Below are 21,799 nucleotides of genomic sequence, written 5' to 3'. Positions count from 1 at the left end.
GGGATGCGAGGTGGCAAGAGAGGGGCAGTGCAGCGCTGAGCGGCGGCTTGACGGGGCCGCGCGTCGCGTGCGAGGGACGCGTGTGTTGCTGCACCGCCTCACGACGCGGCGAGAGCTGCAGCGCCCGGTGCCGCGAGAGGTGTTGGTCTAGCGTCTGGCGTGGTGCTGCAGCAGCCGCAGCGAGGGGCATGCCTGGCGCAGGATGGCGTCTCTCCGCTGCGGCTAGCGCCAGATCCAGCTGGTCTGGACTCCGAGGCAGCGACAGCATCAGAGGCCGCACGCCGCTGCCTTTGTCCGCTGAGGGGCAGCGCCGGGGCCCGGCGGCGGCGACAAGGGCATTCATTGCTCGGCGACAGCGCCGCTCCGTCCTTTCCTCCTCAACACCACCCTCATCACTCGGCCAGCATGGCAGCGCCGCCGGCCGCGGCCGCCAACCCCTTCATCAGCGCCGCCGAGGGCGCCGGGCCGTCACGCCGCGCGCCGCCGGTGCCGCCCAAGCTGCCTGGCCTGGACCTCGAGCTGCAGAGCGCGATGCACGACGCCGCCTCCAGCCCGCTGCTGCTGGACGAGGAGTACACGCAAGTCTCGCGCTTCAGCGACGACGGCGACACGACGTGTCCGCGCGCCGTCTCGCCTAGTTTCTACTCGGACGATGCCTCCGGCGAGGCCTCGCGCGCCTCGACGGGCCCGTCGATCAGGAGCACCACGGGCGGCATCCGGCCCCCGCCGCCGCCGCCTCGCAAGGTCTCCAGCGGGCCGCGCGACGCCAACTTCCGCGTCAGCGGCATGCTGCTCGGCGCGAACAGCAACACCAGTCTCGGCAGGCACGGCTCAGAGCCGATCCAGGGCTATCTGAACATCGCGGCGCAGTGAGTCAGATCAGTGAGGGAGAAGGCGCGGCAGTGCTGACTGCCTCGCAGTCGCAACGATGTGACTCGCACGTTCAGCCTGCCGCCCTCGTCGCTCAAGACTCTCTCGTCGACGAGCCTGGCACACATTCTCGAGCTCGACATTCCGATCAGCCGCTCGCGCTGGGACCCCGAGACGCGCAGCGGGCGCGCCGCTCGCACTCGGCGCGGCTCGTGGCAGAGCCTGCGCACTGTCGGCGAGCGCATCATGCTCGCCGCGCAGCCCGCCGAGGTATGGATAGCCTACCAGCCGCGCATCGCCGGTGCTGCCGGCGCCAAGCCGCGGCATCCCAGATGGCTTCGCCTCGACGACTTCGCCCTCGCAGAGCCGACGCTGCAGTCTGCTGTGCTGGAGCGGTATCTGCGCAGCTACATTACCGTCGAGGAGGAGCCAGAGTGGCTCAGCCTCATGATCCGCGAGGCGAGCGAGGGCGCGCCGCCAGCGTCGGACGACCGAGGTCCAACAGGCATGCAGCGCGTCGGCAAGGGCCTCAGTCGGCTCTCCCTCGGCGTCGCCTCGCTCTTTGGCGCGCTCGACGTGCTCGACGGCGGCGAACGGTCCGAGGCGCGTCGCCGCGCTGAGCTCGAGGAGCTCGGCTTCGTCGAGATCGAAGGGGCTCAGGGAAGCGAGAGCAACGCAGCGCCGCCTCGCTCGCCAAGTCCGTTTGCGCGTCGTCTGGGCGGCTTCCGGCGGAATAAGCCCGCGAAGCAGGGCGGCTTCGTCGGCATGTGCAGGTCCATCATCGATCGGGCGCTGGGTGCCGAGAATCCGTCGAACATGATGGCGCCGCGGGAGCAAGTCGATGACCTCGAGGCCGACGCACAGCCTCTCACCGGGAGTGCTGTGGCCGAGCTGGCTCGCGCGCGGCCCGAGATATCAGCCCCATTGCCGGCAGCAGCAGCAAGTCCGCAAACTAAGCGGCGGAAGGAAAGCGGCGCCGACAACAATCGCAGCGAAGGCACAAAGGAGCCGTTCCAGCGTCTGCGGCGAGCCTTCTCCACGAAGGACAAGGAGAATTCGCCGCTGCTGAAGCCCGGCCTTGGGCTACAGCCGACTGTCGTTGACGGCTACGGCGCCGTGGTGCAAGGCGGCGGCTGGCCGACTGGCAAGCTCGCAGCGTCAGGCTCGAAGAAGAAGCGCAAGGAGGAGCGGGCAGACACGTTTTGGCGGCCACGGGGCGAGGCGGCACCAGAGAGCATGACCAGCTCTTCGGACTCGCAGGAGGCAGAGCGCATCCGGAACCTCGGTGTGAGTCTGCGCAGTTGCCGTCCTAGAAGTGCTGCGTTGACACAGGCTCGCAGCGACGATGGGCGTCGCCGCCGCCCGAGGGACAGGTGCGCGAGTCGAAGGTGCTGCGCGAGCGCCTCGATCTGAATGCAGAGAGCCTGCGGCAAACGCTCCCGCTGCCTCCGCTCAACGACTCCGCTGCTGTCGCGGTGCCGCGCCCGGGCGGTGCAAGCGTCCGCACAACCTCCGAGCACAGCGCGCGCGTGCCACAGGCGCGCCTCACGATGGCCGACGTGCCCATGAGCTGCCAGTCGATCACGGACGTGCCTGCTGGATCTTCCGCTGCCGGTCACGGCCAAGATGATGCCGACAGCAGCGATGACGGCAACTACCTCGAGCCAGGCTCGCGAGATGACGAGCGGCGAGACTCGGCTGCCACGGCGCGGCCGATGAGCCACTCCAAGACGAGCGAGTCGATCGTCACGAGCGATGCGCGCGACGGCCTCGTCATTCGGGCGCCCTCAGCATCGCCTTCGCTCAGCCGCGCGCATCAACTAGTCTCCGACACGTCGCTGTCCAGCTCGCCCGGCAAGGCGAAGCGGTCGAAGGTGAGCCAGTGCAGTATGAGGCTGCCTCGCGCTTTGCTGACTCTGCACTCTCTCGTCAGCCCTCGTCTTGGCGACGCTTCGGACGGTCCAACAACGGCGACGCCGACACAGGGGCCAGCTCTTCAGACGAGAACCAGCTGCCAACACCTCGTCGGCGCTCCTTCTCCCTCACGCGGCCGGCCAGCAGAGGGGCCGACTCGGCTCCCATGCGGCCGGGCGGCGCGCAGATCATCGCACGGCCCGCCGATGCTGGCATCGCCGTCTTCAGCGGAGCACGCTGACATACCAACGAGGAACGATACCATATGCGTTGCCGCTGCGTCGCTTAGTCGTCGTCGATCGCGTCAGAGTGCTCCTGCGAGTCGTCCTCGACGATGCTCTCTGAGACGTGCCCATCGTCCACAATGCTCTCGGAGACGTATGCGTCGTCGGTGACCTGCGCTGCTTCGTGCTCGCGTGCGAGGCGTGCAGATGCGTCCTGGCCGTCGGCCATCTCCTCATCCTCTGCATACGCAGCAGTCATGGCGGACACGAAGTCTCGCTGCGAGTCACGCGTCAGACGTGCGCACCGCGATGCAGTCGTGCGACTCGCCTGGATGCTGAACAGGAAGGGACGCATGTCCGGCAGCGTGCAGTGGCGCACTGCTTGCGACAGCTGGGCTTGCAGCTGTGTGGCGCACGTCAGCCTGGAGACAGCCGGCGCAGCGCTGACGCACCCTCAGCACTTCGTTGCGGCGCAACAGAACCTTGCTGCTCTGTTGGCGGGCAGCAGCAGCAGTCTCGTCGTGCTCGAGAAGCTCCGCCATCTCTGTCGCACGCTCGAGCAGCCGTGGAGGCAGGCAGCACGATCGCGCCATTGCGATGCCGTAGTGTGGCCTGATGCAGCGTGAGCGTGATGAGGGCAGCGCATGAAGCGGCCGCTCACTCCTTGCATGCTCCCGACGTGAGGCGGTGGTGGAAGACGAGATTGAAGTCGTCCCGGACCTTCGAGTCGTAGCCAACCGCGAGGTGCTGCGACGAGACGCCCGGCAGATGGGCCAGCGTCGTTGGCAGCGCCTGGAAGTGCGTGGCGAAGAAGGTCGGCGCCTCGATCGCGATGAGCTCCTCGCTGATGGCCTGGGCGATGCCGATGCCGTCTTGCGGCGAGGTGCCGCGCTGAGAACGGGATGTGAGCATACAGCCGCGCAGGCAGCGCTGAGACTCACGCCTAGCTCGTCGATCAAGACAAGACTGCGCTTGCTGGCGAGCGACAGGACGAACGAGGCCGCGCGCATCTCGTTGGCGAAGGTGCTTAGGTTCGCCTCCTGGTCGTCGTCGTTCGACAGTCGCGTGAGGATGCATTCGAGATCCGGAATGAAGGACGCGTAGTCGGCGGGCACGCTGCAAGCCTGCTTATCAGCAAAGCTTGACGCACCACGACCGAAAGACGCACAAGGAGCCAATGCTAGCCATGATCTGCAGCATGGCAATCTGACGCAGATACGTTGTCTTCCCCGAATGATTGGCTTGAGTGCAGCAGTCAGTCGCGCGGTGGGTGCGGGAGATGCTGCTATGGCTCACGACCCGTGATGAGGAAGAAGGACTGGCCGCCTGCGACGTATGCATCGTTCGGCACCGCGCCGCCGCGGATCTTGACGTCGAGGATGGGATGCCGGCCGCCTTTGATGGCCAGTGCGCCAGTGAACTCGGGACGGACGAGCCGATGCGGCTGAACATTGTGCGCCAGCGACACGAGCATGTCCAGAAGCGCGACCGCTTCGGAGGCCTGAGAAGCGGCGCTTAGTCGCGGCCGAGTGTGTGAATCGCCTTGAGACACACCTTGTACAGACCAGCGACGCGCATCACGATCTGCTCCCTTAGATCCTCGACGAGCCCAGCAGACAGCAGCAAGACCTGCGAGGCTCGTCAGATGGATAGCTCCCGGGCCTCTGCGCCGCAGCCTCACCTCGTTGAGCGAGTCGTTGAGTCTCTGATTGCACTTTTTCTGCGACACGTCGCTCAGCTCTGGTTCAGATCAGGCACGACGCTGGCCGTACCAGAGGAAGCGAGGAGAACGTCAACGACTTGCCGTTCTTGGTCGGCAACACGTTGGTAAACTCGGAGGGGAGGTCCCGCTGGGCGATGCTCTCGGCGCCTGACAGCTCGAACTGCGATGTCTGTCAGTGACATTCGGGCCAGAGGCTCACGTCACGTACAGAGAATCCAGTCGCCGCAGACTTAAGGCTCACGTCGAGCTTGTAGCTCTCTGAGTACCTGCGCGCCAGGTCGTGTATGTCGCCCATGTTCTGCAGCGAGATCAGCGAGGGCGTATGAGTTGCACGCTTCCGACGCACCTCCTTGTACGTCTCGCGCGCGACGTCCAGCAGCGGAGAGTGTGCCGCCTTGATCGCATACAGGCGCGCATTGCGCGAGCTGAGCGACTTGCTGCCGCCGCTCAAGAAGAGGTCAGGGTTGATGCTGTCCGCGCACAGGTCCATGATCTCGTCGAGCTGCGAGTTGCCCGAGATGAATGCGCGGATAGCTCTAAGCAGGCCAGAGCGTGCGCCGCTCAGGGCAGCGCGCACAGGGCCAAGGCTCTTCAGCGTGCTGTCGAGACTCAGCAGCTGGCCGATCTTGTTCTCCGTGCGGGACGGCTCGCCGGCGCCAACACGCGGCTCAGGCGCCAGGAGCTGGTTGATGAGCTTGTCGAGATCGACCTTGGAGTTGCCGAGCGGCGCCATGCTCTCCCGCAGCGCGAAGGAGCGCTCCTCTTCGCCGACGATCTCCGTAATGGCGTCGAGGCGGGACTGGATGGCGCTCTGGTCCGTCATTGGCGCCAGCAGGTTCATTGTGAGCAGACGCGCCGCCATGGGCGTGCGGGTGTGATCGAGCACTCCTGCAAACGCACGTCAGCTCTCGTATCGATGCGCTGCTGGTCCTCGACCCACCGAGTAGCGAGTTCTTCGACTTGCGCTCGATCGAATTGGACACGAGCTCGAGGTTGCGCGCACACTCGGTGTTGATTAGGATGGTGCCTGGCCGCTCGGCATGAGCCCACGAAACCCCGTCAGCTTGGACTCTGACTCACCTTCGGGCGCCGCATAACGAATGCGCAGCGAGCGCGAGGCGAATGCGCGGTTGTTGATGCGCTCGAGATACCTGATGTCGCGTCAGCGTCCAAACGGAGCGCTTTCAGTGCGGCGACGCACTTGAAGAGGGCACAGGCGGCGCTAAGAGCGTAGTAGCGGTCGCCGATGGCGGTCAGGATCGCGCTCCGGGTCGTCGCCTCGCCGTGAATCTCCGAGCGTCCGGCGTGGCTGCTTCCGTGGCGCATGTCGAAGTCTCCCTCCGTGCTGAGGTCAGGCGTGTCGGAGACGAGCAGCTTGTCCAGCATGCGTCCTGCTGCAGTGTGAGGAGAGCTTGTAGGAAGAGCGAGCATAGAAACGCACCGCCTTCCTCCGAATCCCAGTCTCTGCGATTGATCGGCACGACGTCGAGGCTGAAGCTGTCCTCGAGCGTGCGCACCAGCACGGAGCTCTCGTGTGCCTTGCCGCGCTGCTGCGGGTCAGGCTTGTCGATCGACGAGACGGCGGTGGCCGGTGCCAGGATCGCCGCGGGCGAGTGCAAGGTGAGATGATGCACTGTCTTCACGTAGGTCTGGGAAAGGGTCAGTCAAGCACGGCGTCGTCTGCAGCCACCAGCATCACTTGTGTGTCGGCAAACTGTGCTCAACGAGAGGCATACATGAGCGGCGGCAGCGACGGGCGTGAGCAAGGGCACCTGAGGCAGGCAACAGCGACAAGCTTGCCTGGGTCAGGATGCAGTGCCCAGTCTCCTTCTCCATCATGGCGATGCCGACCTCTCTGCCGGTGCCTCTGTTCTCCAGCACGGCGCAGATCCACGCATTGGCCGGCAGGCCGCCGAGTGTGGAGGCAGCGGTGGTGGGCCGGGCCGTTGTGGGACGCGCGCTGTTGCCGGTGACGGGTCGCGTCGCCGTCGAGGCCCTGGCAGAGCCGGGGCGCTTGTTCCGAGGAGCGAGCAGCGACGTCGACGAAGAGTCATTACTGTCCACCCTGCGCTTCAGCAATGGCCCGGCATTCGCCGAGCTGGAGCTCGCCAGAGAGCGCGCGGCAGAGATGGGACGCGAGGCAGGCTGGCCAGCCGCGCGGCCGTCAGACAGAGCCGAGGCTCGAGGGTGCTCGGAAGGAGCCATACGCGACGAGGGCACGCCGGTGCGGCTGGCAGACGACGCAGCGTGCAGGCTGGGCAGACTGGGGATGCGGAAGGCAGACAGAGCTTCGGGCAGCGCGGGCGGGCGAGACGGGCCCGCGCGGGACTCGCGTTCGGATTGCATACTGCGGCTGTCAGGGGCAGAGGGGAGCGAGAGAGCAGCGACAGCGTAGTGGCCGAGCGAGCGCAGCGGGAGGATGATGGCGGTCGGGAGGCAGGCCGCAGCCGGGCGCGGCGTAGCGTGGCCCACTGGCGCGCGGCGGCTGTGCAGCTCAGGCGCGGCGCGTCCGTGCGCGCAGCCCTGCTTCACGACTGCCACTCCCCTCTCTCTCATCATGCTTGTGCTGGTCATTGGTGCGTCGCTGTCCACGCTCGGTCCGCGATCGATCGCGGCAGTCCCTTTTGCTGATGCGAGCGCTGCCAGGCGATCTGCATCTGCCCTTCCGCGCACACGACTTGCCGGCCAAGTTCCGCAAGCTCCTCGTGCCCGGCAAGATCCAGCAGATCATCTGCACCGGCAACGTGTGTGACAAGGAGACGTACGACTACCTGCGCACCGTCGCGGGCGATGTGCACGTGGTGCGCGGCGACTATGACGAGGTGAGTGCGCATCGCGAGGAGGATGACGCCCGGCGTGGCCTGGAGAGCCGAGTCGCGGGTTGAGGAGATGGGAAGAGTGGGCGAGGCATGCCGCGGCTTCGAGGTGGTGCACGCCGCGCACCACAGCGCCGACGCTGGCAAACGCTATCGCTCTTGTGCTGCAGAGAAGCAGTGGTGTTCCGCACTAGGCCTGGCGACCCGGTCAAAGGCAACGGACTGCTGACTTGCCGTCACTGCTGCCGCAGAACCCACACTTTCCGACCTCGCTCCTGCTACACCACCCACCGCTGCGGATCGGCGTGCTGCATGGTCACCAGGTAGTGCCAGCAGGCGATGCAGATGCGCTCGCGGGGCTGGCACGGGCGATGGACGCCGACATCCTGCTGAGCGGGCACACGCACCGCTTCGAGGCCTTTGAGAGCGGCGGGCGCTTCTTCGTCAACCCCGGCAGCGCGACAGGCGCATGGAGCGCCGTTTGGCCGATCCGCGACGCGGCTGATGAGGCGGCGGAGGCGGAGAAGGCGGAGGCAGATGCAAAGAAGAAGGAGGGCGCTGCCAAGGACGAGAAGAGCGCCGAGGCGCCGGCAGCCAAGGCAGAGGCGAGTGATGCAGATGCCAAGGGGTCAGGCAGCGCGAAGGATGCACCGGCAAAGGAGGACACCAAGGCCACCGCTGCTGCGACGGGCGCGGCGAAGGCAGAAGAGAAGAAGGATGCGGCCACACCCGCTGCGCCGCCGGCAGAGCCCAAGGCGGCCGCTGGACCGGTGCCGAGCTTCGCATGTGAGTGTCCTGAGCAGCGGTGTGCCACGCCGGTGCTCACGCCTCGCCGGCGCAGTGCTCGACATCCAGGGCGCCGTCGTGGTGACGTACGTCTACCAGCTCATCGACGGCGACGTCAAGGTCGAGAAGATCGAGTACCGGAAGCGCATGGACTCGACGGCCGCGCCGGCCAACGGCACAGGGACGGCGTACGAGGCGGGCATCGGCGTGCGCTACTAGCCGGCGACCAGCAATACCCATTTCGCGGATCAGATGCGTGAGGCACAGTGCTGTGCATGGCAAGGGGAATGAGGAGACAAGAGAGCAGGTGGGCGTAGATGGTGCACCAAAGAGGGAGCGGAGAAGGAAGAGGGGTAATTTGCGGGTTCGGGCTGCCTCTGCACGGCAGCAGCTGCGGGGCGTCGCGGCTCGGCTCGGCGGAGCAGAGGGGGGATAATTACTTCGGCGGCTGGCCGAAGAGGTAGATGAAGGCGCCGCGCTTGGCGTTGGCGACGGGCAGCAGGTGCCACTTGAGCGACTCCATCTGGATGAAGAACTCGCTCTTGATGAAGACCGTGCAGACTGCGGCGGGGGTCAGCGCGTGAGCGAGGCGGCGCTTGCAGCCGGCGGGGCCACTCACACAGCGGGATCACGGCGAGGAAGAAGGTGTGCAGCATCAGCACGGCCACCAGCGTCGGGATCTTGGCGTTCAGCTCGGGGTAGGTGCGGCGGAACCAGGTCGAGGCGACGCTGCGGGGCAGAGATGTCAGACAGGCACAGCGGTGCAGCGCACGTACGCTACCCACGTAGCAACACCGTTGGCGAGGAAGAAGAGGAACTGCGGCAAGGGCAGCGTGAGCACTGGCCGCCGCTGAGGCGCCCGCCTGACTCACGTTGAGGCCGTCTGCGATGCCCATCGTGTTGTACGTGATGTGCTCGTGGAAGATGCCGCTCATGCCAAAGGTCACGATGGCAGCGGCCGCCTTGGGCAGGAAGCTCGACTTCTTCGCCGGCGGCTTGCTGGCGGCGGAGCTCTTCTTGGGCGCCTCGGCCTGCTTGCTCGACGTCATCTTGAGGCCGCTCTTGCGCGCGCGGGCGCCGCCGTCCTCGTCGTCCGTGCGGCTCGTCTCGGCCTCGGTCTCGGAGAGGTGGTCGAGGTGGCTGCGCTTCTCCTGCGCGAGCTGCGCGACGCGCTTGCTCGCGGCGGCCTTCTGCTTGCTGGCAGCCTTCTTCTTGCCGCCCGCAAAGATGACGCGGTGGAACACCGCGGCGATGGCGCGGTTCCAGTGCGACCAGAAGAGGCGGATGTTGATCGTGCTCAGCGGCGACTCGCTAGGGCGGAGAAGCGTCAGCGTGAACAGGACAGCGCGGCGCACGGGCCGCAGCGGGTACGCACAACATGTCCTGCATCTCAATGCCAAGGATGATGCCCATGCCCTTGAGCAGGCCGTCGCCGAAGAGCGCCAGCGCCATCAGGATCTGGCGTGCGGCAGTCAGCATCGCGCTCTTGCGGCGAGCCCGCAGCTGCGCTCACCGAGATGCCCATGGCGTCGCAGTACAGGTGGTACTGCAGCTGGCTCATCGTCTGCGCGATCGCGTACGGCGGCAGGATGTAGAGCGTGCCAAGGAAGATGATGCCCTCAATGAAGACCTTCGGGTAGCCCTTCATGTTCTCCCAGCGCGCGTTGCGCTTGAAGCCCTCGCGCTTCTCGCGCTCAGCGATGTCCTCCTCCTCCCTGCGGAGCGTGCACGCCGTCAGCTACGCAGCCACGCCGCGCGTGCGCATGCACGCACATCGGGAAGGCCCAGAGGCCGCAGAAAAAGCGCGCGAAGCTCCAGTTGTCGACCTCCTCGCGCGTGCGGATGCAGAAGATGTCGTAGACGACTGGATGGGCAGGGCGGTGAGACTGCGCTGCGTGGCCTGTGGCTACGTCTCGACTCACGCAGTGCAGAGCGGAAGCCCAGAGCCTGCACACAAGCTCATGCGTTAGTACGTGCACCAGGGCGATGCTTCACACAGCACGCACCGGGCGCCAGAAGTCGAGCATCATGCAGCCCGAGCGGCCCGCGAACACGGGCCAGGCGAGCAGAATGGCCGAGACGAGGCCGACGCAGCCGACGCGCGCCGCGTACGTCTTGCCGACGGTGTAGTAGAGCACATAGGAGAGCACCGTGGTGCCGACCATGAAGCCGAGCGTCGAGAGCGCCTGCCAGCCGGCGGTGACGAGCGGATAGGGCGGCAGGTCGTACTCGACGACCTTGAAGCCCGCCTTGCGCGCGAGGTCGAGCAGCGGGTCCGTGTGGAAGAGCGGCATGCCCCAGCTGTTGTACTGGCGCTGGCCGAGGGCCTCTGGCAGGGCGTGTGTGTGAGCATGCTGTGTGTGCCGTGAGCGACACTTGCGCGCCGCAAGCCGGCGCGCTCTCAGGTGGAGGTGCGCATCTCGCATGCCCAGCCGCTGCCACAGCGCGCACTGCCCACTCACGCGCCGTCGTGCCCTTGAGCTTGTCAGTGATCGCCTGCATGGCTGCGGACGAGGGGTGTGGTGGATGGAGGGCTACGCGGGGCGAGTCCGGGGTGATGGAGGGAAGGAAGGGCGCGGGGCGGCGGAAGTGAACTCGGCGGCGCGCCTCGCGTCGCGGTTGCCTCGCTCGCAGCGCAGCGCTGCGGCTGCCTTGCGGAGAGAGGCAGAGTCAGAGCGAGTGGAGTCGGGCCGAGCACAGGTCCCGTGCCGGGCTGCAAAGAGAGCGCTTTGCAGCATGCAGCACAGCAGCCCGGTCTCGCAGCCGCGGGTGCCTGACTGCGGCGGCTCAACGGCGGGCCACGCCTGGCTGTCACCAAGCCGGGTCCCCCGCCGTCAAGCCAGCGCCCGCACCGACTCACAGCCCAGCATGCAGGCCGAGCGCTGCTCCGCCAGCTGCAGGGCTGGAAGATTTGACGGCTGCGGCTGCGGCGTGAGGGCTGCCTCTGCTCTCTCGCTGCTCTGCCGCGGCAGGTGCGGGGTACAGCATACGAGCGCAGCGGCGCCATGACGCAGCCGCGGCGTCTCGGCACGCCGCCAGTGTGCGCATCCCTGCTTTCTTCTCACGCGCGCACGGGGCACGCGCGGCCACCAGCACGACGCTCGCGAACTGCTCGGCGATGGCTCTCGGCGCCGCAAGAGATGGCGGCCACTCCGCATGCCCGAACCTCGCCGGCAGCGCCCGGCGGTCATGCGCAGCGCAGGTGAGTCGAGCCCACGCCTGCAGCTGCAGCTGCGGCACCGGCATGGGTGCGGCCCAGAGCAAGTCGGCACCGTTCACGGAGAAGAGAGCGTGCTGCGCTTGCGAAGGTGCGTCGGAGTCAGGCCGAAACTCCGGCGCAGCGGCTGATGCGCTCGCCTGCGAGGAGCCCCGCCGTGGAGGGTGAGGAGAGCGCGTGGAAAGTCGGCGCTGCGGACGAAGCCGAGTTCCGCCGCGGCCCCATGTGCTCCTCCCATGACACATGCCGTGGCAGAAGCAGCGCAAGCCGCTCAGCGCAGCCGCAGGGATGATCGGCAGGTCTGGCCGACCTCGCCAAGGTGACGCCAGGCCGATGCCGAGCCTTGACGCGTGAGGGCCTGCAGCTGCGGCGAAAGGCGGGCGAGCCGGTCACTCGGGGCGTCCCCACGCTCGGCCCGTCTTCGCGCCGAGCCGCCCGATCGGACGTGGCCTGCTCGCGGTCGTCTCGTCGTCTCGTCTGCTCAGAACTTGCTCGTCCTCGCCGTCATTACACGCTGTTCATTGCTGAATCCTCGTTGGCAGTTGGACGGTGCTGCGAGCGGTTTGGGTTGCGGCCGGCGGCGAGCGCGAGAGGACTGCCGAGTCCCGAGCGCGCTGCTGCGGCCGATGTCGAATCTCGCTCTCGCGCCGACGTCCTTTCCATCTCCCACACCTTCTCAACATGCCGCTGGCAGACATTGGGCCCGCCGCGCTGCGGTCGCCGCTCCTCGCGCTGCTCGCCAGCCACGCCGAGGCGCTGGCCGTGCCGCGCGGCTCGTACGTGCTGCTGGCGCCGCTGACTGTCGCGCACGCCGTGCGCTGCTCCATCGGCGCCCGCTCCGTGGGCCAGAAGGCGCGGCCCTCGCTGCTCGTCTCGACGGCGCTCAACCTGCTGCTGCTCTTCGGCAGCCTCTCCGTCGTCTGCGTGCTGCTCAGCAAGCCCAACCCCATCCTGCTGGCGCCGCGCACGATCGTGCTCTACTCGGCGGTGCATGTGTTGCTCGATGTGACGGGCATGGGCGGGAGACTGCTCGAGGCGCAGAAGACGCGTGGCGGAGCTCTGGCGTGAGTGGTGCGATTCGCAAGGCACGGCAGAGGCCTTGGACGAGGCAGCATGCTTCGCCGATGCTGGTGGCGCGCCGCTGACGCGCTCGTCCTCAGGATTCACCTCTACTGCTCGGCCGTCGACGCCCTCTGCCGGTCAGAGGGCATCGCAGTGCTGGGCGTGCAGGCCGTGCGCAGCCACCCCGACCCGGCCATCGCGTCGAGCGGCTTTGCGACCGTGCTCATCGGCTTCCTTATCGGCGGTGGCAGTGAGTGCAGCCGAGATCAGATCGCACACCAGGCGCCTGACGTGCCTCTCTGCAGCCCCGCTGCTGATAGGCCTGCTCGGCCTCGACACGCCGCACTGGGGTTGGCGCGTGCCGTCGTGGCTACAGCGTCCGTCTCTGCTGCTGCAGCCCGACATCTGGTCGAGTGCGCTCGTCGCGGCCCTCTTCGCTGCGATGACCTCGCCCAAGGGCTTCGCCTCGCTCTCGCAGGGCTTCTCCTCGTGGGCCAGCAAGCAGAGCCCGGCACCCATCTTCACGGCGCCGCTCAGCCTCGGCCGCGCCCTGCTGCGCATCGAGGAAGCCTCGCCTGCAGCCTTTGGCGCCGTCAAGGAGACGGCGTACCTGCCCGCGCGAGAGGCGCGCATCCTCGTGGGCCTGATGCTCTTCGCCATCCTGGCCTCGGCAAAGCTGCACGACGCAGTAAGCTACGTGTCGCCCAAGGCCACCAGCGTCTTCGGCGGTAGCAGCAGCACAAAAGTGGGCGGGCGCAAGTCGATTCCGAGCCCGAGCGCCACGCTCGCACAGCGGCGTGCGCAGAAGAAGCAGCAGTAATCTATAGATGTCCGCAGCCTGCAGGACTCGCTCTTGCCGGCGATTGGAGGCAGCGACGCCGCGAAGCGAGCGGCAGCCGCTACCAGATGCGGCTCTTGATCATCGAGTAGCGGCTGACGTCCATGAGCGAGCCGATGGGGCCGGCCTTCTTCTTGCTGTCCTGGCCCGCGGCACCCGGGTCCTGCTGGCCGTGCAGCCCGATGCGCGTGGCGTCGTCTTCCTTGTGGTTGACGAGCTCCGCGATCTTGGCGTCGTACGCCTGTAGCACGGAGGTCAGCAGTGAGACGGCCAGCTGGTGACGCACGGCACGCACCTTCTCGTCGCGGTCCACTCCAATGGGCGCGCGGTCGCGGGCGTTGAGCTCCTCCTCGCGCTCGCGCTGCTGCATCGTGGCGTAGCGGTGCGAGGCGAAGCTCACCAGATTGGTGCCGAGGATGAGCTTCAGGCCAACGAGGCTGCGAGTTGGTGTCGTTAGTGTGAGGCCTCCAGCCGATGTCCAGCGCACTCACAAGACCCAGGTCACTAGCCCTGTCAGGATCCACGCTGCGCTGCGCACCACCACCTCGGCGGCGTGGTTCACCGCGCTCTCGGGGTCGCGAGCGCCGAGGATCGCAGCAAAGAACTGCGCGACGCCGTGGCCCATGGTGAAGCGCGCCGGTGGGCGGTACGGCGCGGCGCACTCGTCGTAGTGGCTGGTATCGCGGAGCATGCCGAGGATCTGCATCGTGATGCGTACGAGTAGACAGGCGAGCGGGAGCGCCGCAAAGCCGAGACGCCGCGCAACGAGCGGGCTCTGGTCGACGAAGGTGTGCTTGCGCGTGCCGGACGACGAGGAGCGTCCCGTGGCCGGGCCTGCGACGACCAGGTCGCGGCAGAGGACGTCCATGAAGCGGCCGTACACGGCCGGGCGGATGTGGTTGAACTTCGTGATGAAGGCATGCTTCAGCCAGTCGACGATGCACTCCGACGCGAGCACGATGGCGACAGGCGCGATGACCGTCTCGAGCGTGTTGAAGCTGGGAAACACGGTGAAGCTCGTCGGCAACGGGCCGGTGCCGCCGTCGATGCTCGCCGTGATGCCCGCGACCTCGATGAGGTTGCGCATGCCGATCGCCGAGAGCATGAGCGTGAGCTGGAAGCGCTCGACGATGTCCGCGCACGTCAGCTGGAAAAGGTTCTCCTTCTCGAACTTCTTGAACACGCTGCCCTTGATCTCGACGAACTGGTTCGAGAGCAGCAGCGTGAGCAGCGCATTGTCGTACGAGTTGATGGCAACGTTGAGCGTGACGAGCTGGTAGAACAGCACAAAGGTGTGCGCAAGCACGTACGCCAGCGACAGCAGGAAGAAGCCTGCGGGGCGCAGGTATGGCTGCCGCCCGTCTTTCCGCCGCGCCAGAGTGATGCGCGAGAAGAGGCTGTCGAGCAGGTCCTGGCCGAAGCTGCAGCAGAGGCGGTCGGCGATCTCAAGCACGTTGAAGATCACGCTGAGCTTGACAACGTCCTGGCCGCGCACGCTGTGGTACATCTTGCTCGCGTCGGTGATGCGCGACAGAATCGTGCACGAGAGCACGATGAGCGCCGTCTTGAGCAGATCGCACTTGTGCGAGGAGTGCAGGTGCCGCCTCTGGCCGCCGAGCGCCCAGACCACATTATGCCGGACCAAGGTGAACAGCGCCACGGCGAAGCGCAGCGGCAGGATCGTGAAGGTGTACAGGAACGAATCGAGGCAGACGACAAAGCCAAAGCCGATGATCTGCGCAGCACGGCGGGTCAGCAAGAGCGGTCCATGGGCCACGGACCATGCGCACCTTCTCCATCCAGAAGGGAATGGCGATGAAGTTCGTCACGCGCTCCCACTTCATCTCCTGCGTGCTGTCAAAGTCGGTCGCCAGCACCTCTTCACGCAGATAGTCCCAGAGACTGCTGGGCTGCGCCATCTGCTCCTGCTCCGCGCTGCCGTCGTTGTGGTCGTCGACCGGGCTCCGCTGAGAGTGGTCCGACGAGGAACGCCGACTCGAGCTCGAGGCTGGCCCGTTGTTGTCGCGGCTTCTAGGAGAGGACGAGATGTGGGCTGGGGACGACAAGCTTTCGCGGCGAGAGGAGGAGTCAAGCTGCTGGCTGACCGACTGCCTTCTCCCGCTCTGCGCCGAGCCGCGACGCCGCACCGAGCCTGTCGGCGATGGCGTCTCATCCACGTGCAGGTGTAGGACCTCGACGTCCTCAAGTCGCGAAGGGCGACGCTCTGCCGTGGGCGTGCGAGGCGAGTCGCTTGCGTAGCCTTCTGTGTCGTCTCCGCTGGACGTGGCGCCTCTCTGCCGTCTAGCTGAGCGCGGACTGCGAGACCGCGATGCGTAATCCGGCGGAGTGATTGGCTGTAGGCGACCGTTCGTCTGCAAGTGTGGACTGCGAGCGTTCTCAGATGAACGCTTTTGCGGCAGAGCCGGACGCGTCGGTCGCAGGCGGTCCTGCTCGTCGTGCGGGTGCAGCGGAGACAACAGCACGTCGTGCGCCCGGCCCACTGGAGCCGCCTCGTCTGCAGCCTCTGCTGATCGGGCGTACGGATCGAGCGGCAGCTGCAGGCCTGGAGAGGCAGTCCTGTCGCGCGAGCGGCCGCGCTTGAGCAGGCGTGTCCGATGTGGCGGCGTGGTGCCAACCGAGCTGGCTTCAGAGTACGACCAGTCGCCCTCGCTCGTCCACGACGGGCCGCGGTCTGAGCTCGCGTGGATAGTCGACGTGGCGTCGTCGCTATCCAAGATGTCCCCTGGCACATATGTATCGGCGCTCGAGCCAGTATATTCGCCGTCGAGCTCCTGGCTCCCGTCGAGGCTGGAGCTCTCGCTGCGCATCAGTGCGCGCCGACTGTTGCGGTACTGGTGCAGAGCGTCGCGGTAGCCGTTCCGCTGCCGGCCGTCACTCCGGGAACCCGAGGCGCTGTCCCCTGATGACGAACCTTCGTGCCAGGTCTCATCCGCCGCCTCCTCATCCTCTGAGCTCAGCTCATCCTCCCACATCTCATCCGCGTCGTCGTGCTCGGTGTCGAGCACAGGCCCCTCGCGGCCGTTCTGCACGCCCGCTCTGTGAGGGCGCGCTGCGGGATCAGGAGACACCGAGCGCCGTCGCGGATGATGCGCTGGCTCTGACGCTCCTTCAGCGGCCGGTGTTGTCTCCGCACCGTGGGCCGCACCGGCTGCGGATGTCGCTGTCACCGCCGTGCGAGGCGACACATCCCCGACCTGCTGCTGAGCATCCTGGCTGCCGCGCGAGCCGGGCGTGCGAGGACTGGACGGGCCGGCCGTCGGATGAGCAGCGCGCTGCGGGTCTGATGACATCAGCTGCAGCGCTGCTGCTGCGTTGCAAGCAGGCGCGAGGGCGCTGGCAGAGGACAGGGCGCGGGTGAGGTGGTGAGGTGGATGGAGAGCGGCGCGAAGGCGTGCAGGTGGAGGCGGCCCTCGCTGCGGCTCAGCAGCGGGTGCAGAAGCGCCTTTGCCGCCTCACGCCCCGCATCCGAGCGCCCTAGGATCCGCCTCACGCTGCCGAAGGTGACAGGCCTCATCAGCAGGCTCTCAACTCGCAGAAGGCGGCACCGCGGCAGTATCATCATCTGCCATTACGCAGGCCAGCAGATATCGTGACGAGGAGAGGTGGAAGGTATGGTACAGCCGTGACGGGCGGCCGACGCCCGGCGGCCAGCCGGTAGTGAGAGTGGAAAGTCGAGTCAGGAATAAAAGACATAGCGAGCGGATCAGGGGTCTCTCAGAAGCCCATGCCGGGCACGTCGGGCATCGACCATTCTGCAAGCATGAGCGTCAGCGAGCCCTCAAAGGCACCATGCATGGCAGAGCAGCTCACCGTCGGCCCAGAGGTGCTGCTGCGCAAAGAGCGTGTCGAAGGGGTCGTCGAACATGCCCGGCGCCGCCGAGCCGCTGCCGCCGGGGCCTGCAAAGGCGCCCTGGCCCGTGCCGAGCATGGGCGTCAGGTCCGCCGCGCTCGGCAGCGAGAAGTCCATCTGGCCGCTGCCGCCGGGCGTCTGGCCGAACATGCGGTTGATCTGGTTGCCCGTGAGCTGGCCGTTCGCGTCGGACGAGTTCGGCGGCGCAAAGTGCTGCGCGCCGTTGCCGTTGAACATCATCTGCGACTGCTGCTGCGCCGATGCTTGGTCGCCGTGGTGGAAGGTCGGGTCCTGCGTGCGCGAAGGCGTGCTGCCGGCAGACTGCGTGTCGCTGAAGGCATCGACGAGCTCGCTGGTGGACAGCGGCAGCGGGTGCTCGACCAGCGAGCTGCTCGAGCTGTTCTGCGCGCGGCGCGGCGCCCCGTTCGGAGAGAGCTTGCGGCGCACGGCGTCGATGTCGCCAAAGTCCGGGCCCTCCTCGCTGTTCTCGTTGTGCGCACGCTTGATGCCGCGCTCGAGCGGCACAGGCAGCTCGGAGACCTTGATGAGACGCTCCATCAGGTCAGACTGCTTGCATGCGATAGCCCAGTGCTTCTCGCATCCATGCAGCACATCGAGGCAGCGGCGCACGTCCGCCATCGCTGACGTCGAGGCGTGCGCTCCGCTGCGCTTCGCTGCCCAGACGACCAGCAGCAGGACGCAGCCTGCCGAGAAGGCGCGGAACGAGACCTGCAGACCGCCCTGGTTGTGCAGGTCGCGCTTGAGCAGGTTGTAGAGGATGTGGCTGGTGGAGCGCGCGGCGTTGGTGCAGATGGCGAGCGAGGGGAAGTTGAGCGAAGGCTTGGCGCTCGGGCCGGGGATGAATGGGCGGTGCACGAGGATCTGGCTGTGGTAGTACTTCGTATGCAAGAGACTGGACTGCAGCAGCCACTCGCTGTTTGGCTCGCGCGGATCGTAGCGCAGGTGAGACGGCACCGTGTCGAGCCACTTATTGAGCGCAGAGTCGATCTCTGCCACGATGAACTGATCCCACTGGCGGCCGACGAAGCCGCGCTGCACCTTTGCCTTGCCGATGGCGTAGATTGTGCGCAGCGTGCGGCCGATGATCTGATCCAGACGGATCGAGCAGAGGAAGTAGCCGAAGGCGGATGGCACGCCGGCCGGCTGCTCGGGAGTGGTGCCGAGCTCAGAGCTCCTCATGAGCACCTCATCGTCGACGGCCATCGGCTCGAGGACGTCGAAGTCCTCGTCCTGGATGCAGACCGGGCGGCCGAGTCCGGCGCCGAACTCGCGGTCCAGCGAGTAGACGGCCCACCACAGACGGCGGTGCGTCTCCTGCGTCTCGAGCGAGTAGCCGAGGCGCTGGCCAGTGATGTTGCGGTGCGCGCCCGCATCCTGAAGGAGGCGCACGGCAACCGCAAGCAGTGCCCAGGCGTACGAGTTGGCCATCGACGTGCCCAGCATGACTGTGGTGCCGAGGTCAGTGCTGCTACCAAGCGAGAGACCGGGTACACTCACAGATCACGTTGAGGATGATGTGCTGCGCATGCCTTGCGCCCATGTTGCCGCCCCACAGCCGCATGCCGATGCGGCGCTGTGTGAGCCACCACTGCACGCCTGCAGTGTGCGCCGTCTGCCCGTTGAGTCTCTCCTCCTCCTCGAAGCACACGCGCGGGTCGTCGACGTAGCGACTGGCGACGGCGAAGATGCCGAGAGCGAGCGCCACGTGCTGGATCTGACGCTCTCTGCCAGGAGGCCCCGCGTGGTCCTTGCGGAACTGCAGCTCGTTGACCACTGGGAAGTCGTGGTGCGGCCGCGCAAAGTAGGCGTCGATGAGCCGCGCCTCGAGGTCGGGCTCTGGCCAGAAGAGGTCCTCGTCCGTCTCGTTCCAGTTCGCATCGTTTTGAAGGCTGACGATCTCGAACATGCGGCGGCGAGACGTGACGCCCATCTCTTCCAGCGCGAACGCCTTGCGCAGCGCGCCATTGCCGCCGCTTGTGCTGCCGCGGCGCCGGCCCTCGTCGAGACTGATGCGGTCGAGCAGCTCAATGAGGTGGAAGTCCGACGCCTTGCCGAGAAAGGCGCTGCCGTCCGACACGGGGGCGCCGTTCGGCCCGACCTGTCCGCCGCGGCCGATGAACTTGGCGTCGGCCCAGCTGAGCGGTCCGGACGCGATGCTGATCGCCGGGCAGGAGTCCACCTGCAGCGCGGTGCCGGTGCGCGATCTGTTGGATGCCGGGGTGAACTGCTGCGAGATGTATGCGATGTCCTCGTTCTCCTCTTCGTCCTCGTCGTCCTCGTCCTCGCTCTTGAGCCCGTTGAGCGCGCGCGCCGCGGCAGGGTCTCGTGGCCCTGCGCTTGCGTCTCGGGCGCCAAGTGCGACGGAGACGGGCAGTATGGCGCCTTGTGGCTGCACTCCCGCCGAGGCCGGCTTCTCGTCGCCTTCCTCGCCCGGCAGGCGGGGCATCGGACCGATGCGGTCGGTGAAGTCGACACCCGGCGCGAGCTGAGCAAGCACCTGCTCCATGCGCTCCATGCGCGCCTCGAGCGCGTCGCAGTAGCTGTCGCAAGGAGGCGTCAGACGGGCGGCAAGCAGAGCAGTGCACTGCACGCACCTGCGAGGCGGAGCGCGGCGTTTTGCTGCATCCACAAAGGTACACTCGTGCCCGTACGTCGCACTGCGAGGCACATACGTCAGCACCCGCCCGTGCTCATGCGCAGCGCTAGCCTCACCAGTTGGCGCAGGTCGTCTCGCCCGGCGCAAGGCCATTGCACCGCACCTTCTTCTTGCGACAGCCTGAGTGAGCATCTCGTCAGCCACGAAAGCGCGAGTCTGGCCAGCTGACACGTGTCCAGAGGCCCATGCACTCTGCGTGCAGCAGTACTCACTGTCGCAGGCTCGCTGCACCCGCCGGCGCTTGCCGTCCGCCTCATCGTCGTGCTCTTCCTCTGCCTGAGCTGCTGCTGCCGCCGCTGCAGCGTCAGCTGCCGACGCCTTGCTGCTCTTCTTCTTGGCGCCGCTGCTGCGCTTCGCCGCCGACGGCTTCGGCGCCGTGGGCGAGCCGTTGCCGTCAGTCGACCCTTGCTCGGGAGAGGCGAGCGGGCGCCCGTTCGACGGATACACAGGAGACTGCGACGAGGACGACTGAGGCATGTACGGCGCCGAGGGGCCGCCGTTGCTGCTGCCGCCGGCGCCGTAGAAGTCTACAGGCGCGGCCGGGAAGCTGTACGCGCCCAGCGGGCTGGCCTGCTGCTGTCCGTTGGGGTACATGCCCATGCTGGGGCTGCCGAAGCCGGGCTGCGCACTGCTGCCGTGCTCGAACTGGCGATCGAGCGGCATGTACGTGCCGTAGCCATAGTTGCCGTCGTGCGGCTGCTGCATGGCGGGCAGCTGCGAAGGGCGAGCGCGCGCGGCGTGTTCTGACGCGGCGCCGTCGGAGTAGCGTCGGAGAGGCGAGAGCGAAGGGGGTGCTGCTTCTGCCGCAGAGGGCGAACGACAGGGGTGGGACTGGAGTGTGCGGTCGGGAAATGCGGGGTAGGGCGGGGTGAGGAGGTGGTGGGGGTGAGGAAGAAACAAGGGTGCGGGCGACAGGATCTGATTGAGCGCGAGCGCGAGGTCTCGGGAGGTCAGCAGCAGCAGCATGACGCGGCGTCTTTCATGCTGCGCGCGCGCCGCGGCGCTCTCTCGCAGCACCTCGTTCCTCGCTTTGACTGCGCGGGAGCCCAAAAGAAGGACGCTATCTGGACACTCGGTGCTCCGCCAGACCGGACGGGCCGGCAGAGCAGGCACGGCCTGAGAGTGGCTGCGGAGGCAGGATGCAGCACGAGGGCAGCGGGCGGTGCGCGCACCTCGCCGCGCATCTCACCTCACCCCGTCGATCCGCGCGGCCCAGCGAAGTGCCGCGGCCCGCGGCCCACTTTGGCCCCTCTCGTCTGCGGCAACGGCGGCAGGCCTGGGTCGGCAGTGCAGCCTCTCCTTCTCGCAGACGCAGCGCACGCAGCCCAGCGCATGCTCGGCGTTCCTCGAGAGGAGTCATGTCTTCACCTCAGCGGCCACGGGGCCGAAAAGGCAGATCTCAGGCATCGCGCAGCCACGATGCAGCCCGACTCCGCAGCACAGCGCATGCGGCGGTGCGGAACTGGTGAGCCGGCGGCGTGTGAGCGGCGGAATCCGCGCCTTCGGACTTAAGCCGCGGCGCCTGTCAGCAGCGGCATCCGCACAGCGCAGCGTCCAGCGCGGGTCGCAGCATCCACAGCATCTGCATGGCGGCCCTCGCCCTCCAGCGAGTCATGGCCGGGCCACTCTCCGGCGCTACGGAGGCAGCCAAATATAGGCAGGGGTCGCGAGTGCGTGAGAGCGAGCACGAGAACGCCAAGGGCGGGGCTCATCTCGCGGATCATCTCGCTGCGGGCCGGCAGCGAGGGGGCCGAAGGCTGGAGCTGACGGATCTCTTGCAGCTCCTCGACGCCGAGAAAAG

General features: G+C 67.1%; 10 protein-coding genes across 10 annotated transcripts; 5 read left to right on the top strand and 5 right to left on the bottom strand.

The window, feature by feature from the left end:
• The first annotated feature begins 954 nt into the window (after nt 1-954).
• On the top strand, nt 955-3,244 carry FA09DRAFT_257501 (hypothetical protein). The gene is made up of 4 exons (XM_025739723.1): nt 955-1,205; nt 1,304-2,157; nt 2,211-2,744; nt 2,804-3,244. Exons 2-4 carry the CDS (start codon nt 1,318-1,320, stop codon nt 3,023-3,025), a joined length of 1,596 nt encoding a protein of 531 aa, XP_025599156.1. The 5' UTR covers nt 955-1,205; nt 1,304-1,317; the 3' UTR covers nt 3,026-3,244.
• Nucleotides 3,070-6,936, bottom strand: FA09DRAFT_296615 (hypothetical protein; the record flags this gene model as incomplete). Its single annotated transcript, XM_025740177.1, has 17 exons — nt 3,070-3,411; nt 3,461-3,620; nt 3,670-3,899; nt 3,950-4,124; nt 4,177-4,249; nt 4,305-4,509; nt 4,563-4,637; nt 4,690-4,728; nt 4,781-4,885; nt 4,940-5,029; nt 5,078-5,619; nt 5,672-5,758; nt 5,812-5,882; nt 5,933-6,040; nt 6,169-6,380; nt 6,447-6,450; nt 6,518-6,936. 17 exons carry the CDS (start codon nt 6,934-6,936, stop codon nt 3,070-3,072), a joined length of 2,937 nt encoding a protein of 978 aa, XP_025599155.1.
• Nucleotides 6,937-7,281: 345 nt separating this feature from the next.
• On the top strand, nt 7,282-8,552 carry FA09DRAFT_317677 (Metallo-dependent phosphatase; the record flags this gene model as incomplete). The annotated part of the gene is made up of 4 exons (XM_025740884.1): nt 7,282-7,307; nt 7,378-7,553; nt 7,799-8,333; nt 8,389-8,552. Exons 1-4 carry the CDS (start codon nt 7,289-7,291, stop codon nt 8,550-8,552), a joined length of 894 nt encoding a protein of 297 aa, XP_025599154.1. The 5' UTR covers nt 7,282-7,288.
• On the bottom strand, nt 8,540-10,878 carry FA09DRAFT_307182 (hypothetical protein). Its single transcript, XM_025740554.1, has 9 exons — nt 10,340-10,878; nt 10,256-10,280; nt 10,107-10,197; nt 9,847-10,048; nt 9,709-9,791; nt 9,206-9,644; nt 9,119-9,150; nt 8,953-9,062; nt 8,540-8,894 (listed from the first exon to the last, which is right to left on the bottom strand). Exons 1-9 carry the CDS (start codon nt 10,757-10,759, stop codon nt 8,770-8,772), a joined length of 1,527 nt encoding a protein of 508 aa, XP_025599153.1. The 5' UTR covers nt 10,760-10,878; the 3' UTR covers nt 8,540-8,769.
• A 1,182-nt stretch (nt 10,879-12,060) lies between these two features.
• Nucleotides 12,061-13,452, top strand: FA09DRAFT_329353 (hypothetical protein). The gene is made up of 3 exons (XM_025742148.1): nt 12,061-12,614; nt 12,711-12,862; nt 12,918-13,452. Exons 1-3 carry the CDS (start codon nt 12,232-12,234, stop codon nt 13,430-13,432), a joined length of 1,050 nt encoding a protein of 349 aa, XP_025599152.1. The 5' UTR covers nt 12,061-12,231; the 3' UTR covers nt 13,433-13,452.
• Nucleotides 13,453-13,511: 59 nt separating this feature from the next.
• Nucleotides 13,512-15,369, bottom strand: FA09DRAFT_334022 (DUF747-domain-containing protein; the record flags this gene model as incomplete). The annotated part of the gene is made up of 4 exons (XM_025743713.1): nt 13,512-13,691; nt 13,746-13,887; nt 13,942-15,185; nt 15,241-15,369. 4 exons carry the CDS (start codon nt 15,367-15,369, stop codon nt 13,512-13,514), a joined length of 1,695 nt encoding a protein of 564 aa, XP_025599151.1.
• Nucleotides 15,370-15,850: 481 nt separating this feature from the next.
• Nucleotides 15,851-16,888, top strand: FA09DRAFT_257237 (hypothetical protein). Its single transcript, XM_025739721.1, has one exon. The coding sequence runs from the start codon at nt 16,203-16,205 to the stop codon at nt 16,827-16,829; it is 627 nt and encodes a 208-aa protein (XP_025599150.1). The 5' UTR covers nt 15,851-16,202; the 3' UTR covers nt 16,830-16,888.
• Nucleotides 16,889-17,843: 955 nt separating this feature from the next.
• FA09DRAFT_296395 (hypothetical protein) lies at nt 17,844-19,248 on the bottom strand (the record flags this gene model as incomplete). Its single annotated transcript, XM_025740164.1, has 2 exons — nt 17,844-18,787; nt 18,840-19,248. Coding segments are annotated over 2 exons (1,353 nt in total), but the record flags the coding sequence as incomplete, so codon positions are not given.
• Nucleotides 19,076-21,235, bottom strand: FA09DRAFT_257055 (hypothetical protein). The gene is made up of 6 exons (XM_025739720.1): nt 20,666-21,235; nt 20,211-20,605; nt 20,102-20,118; nt 19,937-19,999; nt 19,350-19,882; nt 19,076-19,231 (listed from the first exon to the last, which is right to left on the bottom strand). The coding sequence occupies exons 1-5, from the start codon at nt 20,962-20,964 to the stop codon at nt 19,367-19,369; spliced, it is 1,290 nt and encodes a 429-aa protein (XP_025599148.1). The 5' UTR covers nt 20,965-21,235; the 3' UTR covers nt 19,076-19,231; nt 19,350-19,366.
• Nucleotides 20,618-21,571, top strand: FA09DRAFT_256129 (hypothetical protein). The gene has a single exon (XM_025739717.1). The coding sequence runs from the start codon at nt 20,980-20,982 to the stop codon at nt 21,508-21,510; it is 531 nt and encodes a 176-aa protein (XP_025599147.1). The 5' UTR covers nt 20,618-20,979; the 3' UTR covers nt 21,511-21,571.
• The last annotated feature ends 228 nt before the right edge of the window (nt 21,572-21,799 follow it).

The sequence above is a fragment of the Tilletiopsis washingtonensis genome (assembly GCF_003144115.1).
Source record: "Tilletiopsis washingtonensis strain MCA 4186 unplaced genomic scaffold FA09scaffold_8, whole genome shotgun sequence".
Lineage (NCBI taxonomy): Eukaryota > Fungi > Basidiomycota > Exobasidiomycetes > Entylomatales > Tilletiopsis > Tilletiopsis washingtonensis.
The sequence above is the reverse complement of the archived record's forward strand: the minus strand, read 5'-3'. Positions and strand labels throughout refer to the sequence as shown.

Coding starts and splice junctions, on each gene's coding strand:
- FA09DRAFT_257501 (XM_025739723.1), top strand. CDS start 1,318: ATGATCCGCGAGGCGAGCGAGGGCGCGCCGCCAGCGTCGGACGACCGA. Junction 2,158..2,210: donor AGCGCATCCGGAACCTCGGT/GTGAGTCTGCGC, acceptor ACAGGCTCGCAG/CGACGATGGGCGTCGCCGCC. Junction 2,745..2,803: donor GCAAGGCGAAGCGGTCGAAG/GTGAGCCAGTGC, acceptor CTCTCTCGTCAG/CCCTCGTCTTGGCGACGCTT.
- FA09DRAFT_307182 (XM_025740554.1), bottom strand. CDS start 10,759: ATGCGAGATGCGCACCTCCACCTGAGAGCGCGCCGGCTTGCGGCGCGC. Junction 9,063..9,118: donor CTCGCCAACGGTGTTGCTAC/GTGGGTAGCGTA, acceptor TCTGCCCCGCAG/CGTCGCCTCGACCTGGTTCC. Junction 8,895..8,952: donor CCTCGCCGTGATCCCGCTGT/GTGAGTGGCCCC, acceptor CCCCCGCCGCAG/TCTGCACGGTCTTCATCAAG.
- FA09DRAFT_329353 (XM_025742148.1), top strand. CDS start 12,232: ATGCCGCTGGCAGACATTGGGCCCGCCGCGCTGCGGTCGCCGCTCCTC. Junction 12,615..12,710: donor ACGCGTGGCGGAGCTCTGGC/GTGAGTGGTGCG, acceptor GCTCGTCCTCAG/GATTCACCTCTACTGCTCGG. Junction 12,863..12,917: donor CTTCCTTATCGGCGGTGGCA/GTGAGTGCAGCC, acceptor GCCTCTCTGCAG/CCCCGCTGCTGATAGGCCTG.
- FA09DRAFT_257237 (XM_025739721.1), top strand. CDS start 16,203: ATGTATCGGCGCTCGAGCCAGTATATTCGCCGTCGAGCTCCTGGCTCC.
- FA09DRAFT_257055 (XM_025739720.1), bottom strand. CDS start 20,964: ATGCTGCTGCTGCTGACCTCCCGAGACCTCGCGCTCGCGCTCAATCAG. Junction 20,606..20,665: donor GGCAACTATGGCTACGGCAC/GTACATGCCGCT, acceptor CGGCTTCGGCAG/CCCCAGCATGGGCATGTACC. Junction 19,883..19,936: donor CGCCGCGCTCCGCCTCGCAG/GTGCGTGCAGTG, acceptor TCCTTGCGACAG/CTACTGCGACGCGCTCGAGG.
- FA09DRAFT_256129 (XM_025739717.1), top strand. CDS start 20,980: ATGCTGCGCGCGCGCCGCGGCGCTCTCTCGCAGCACCTCGTTCCTCGC.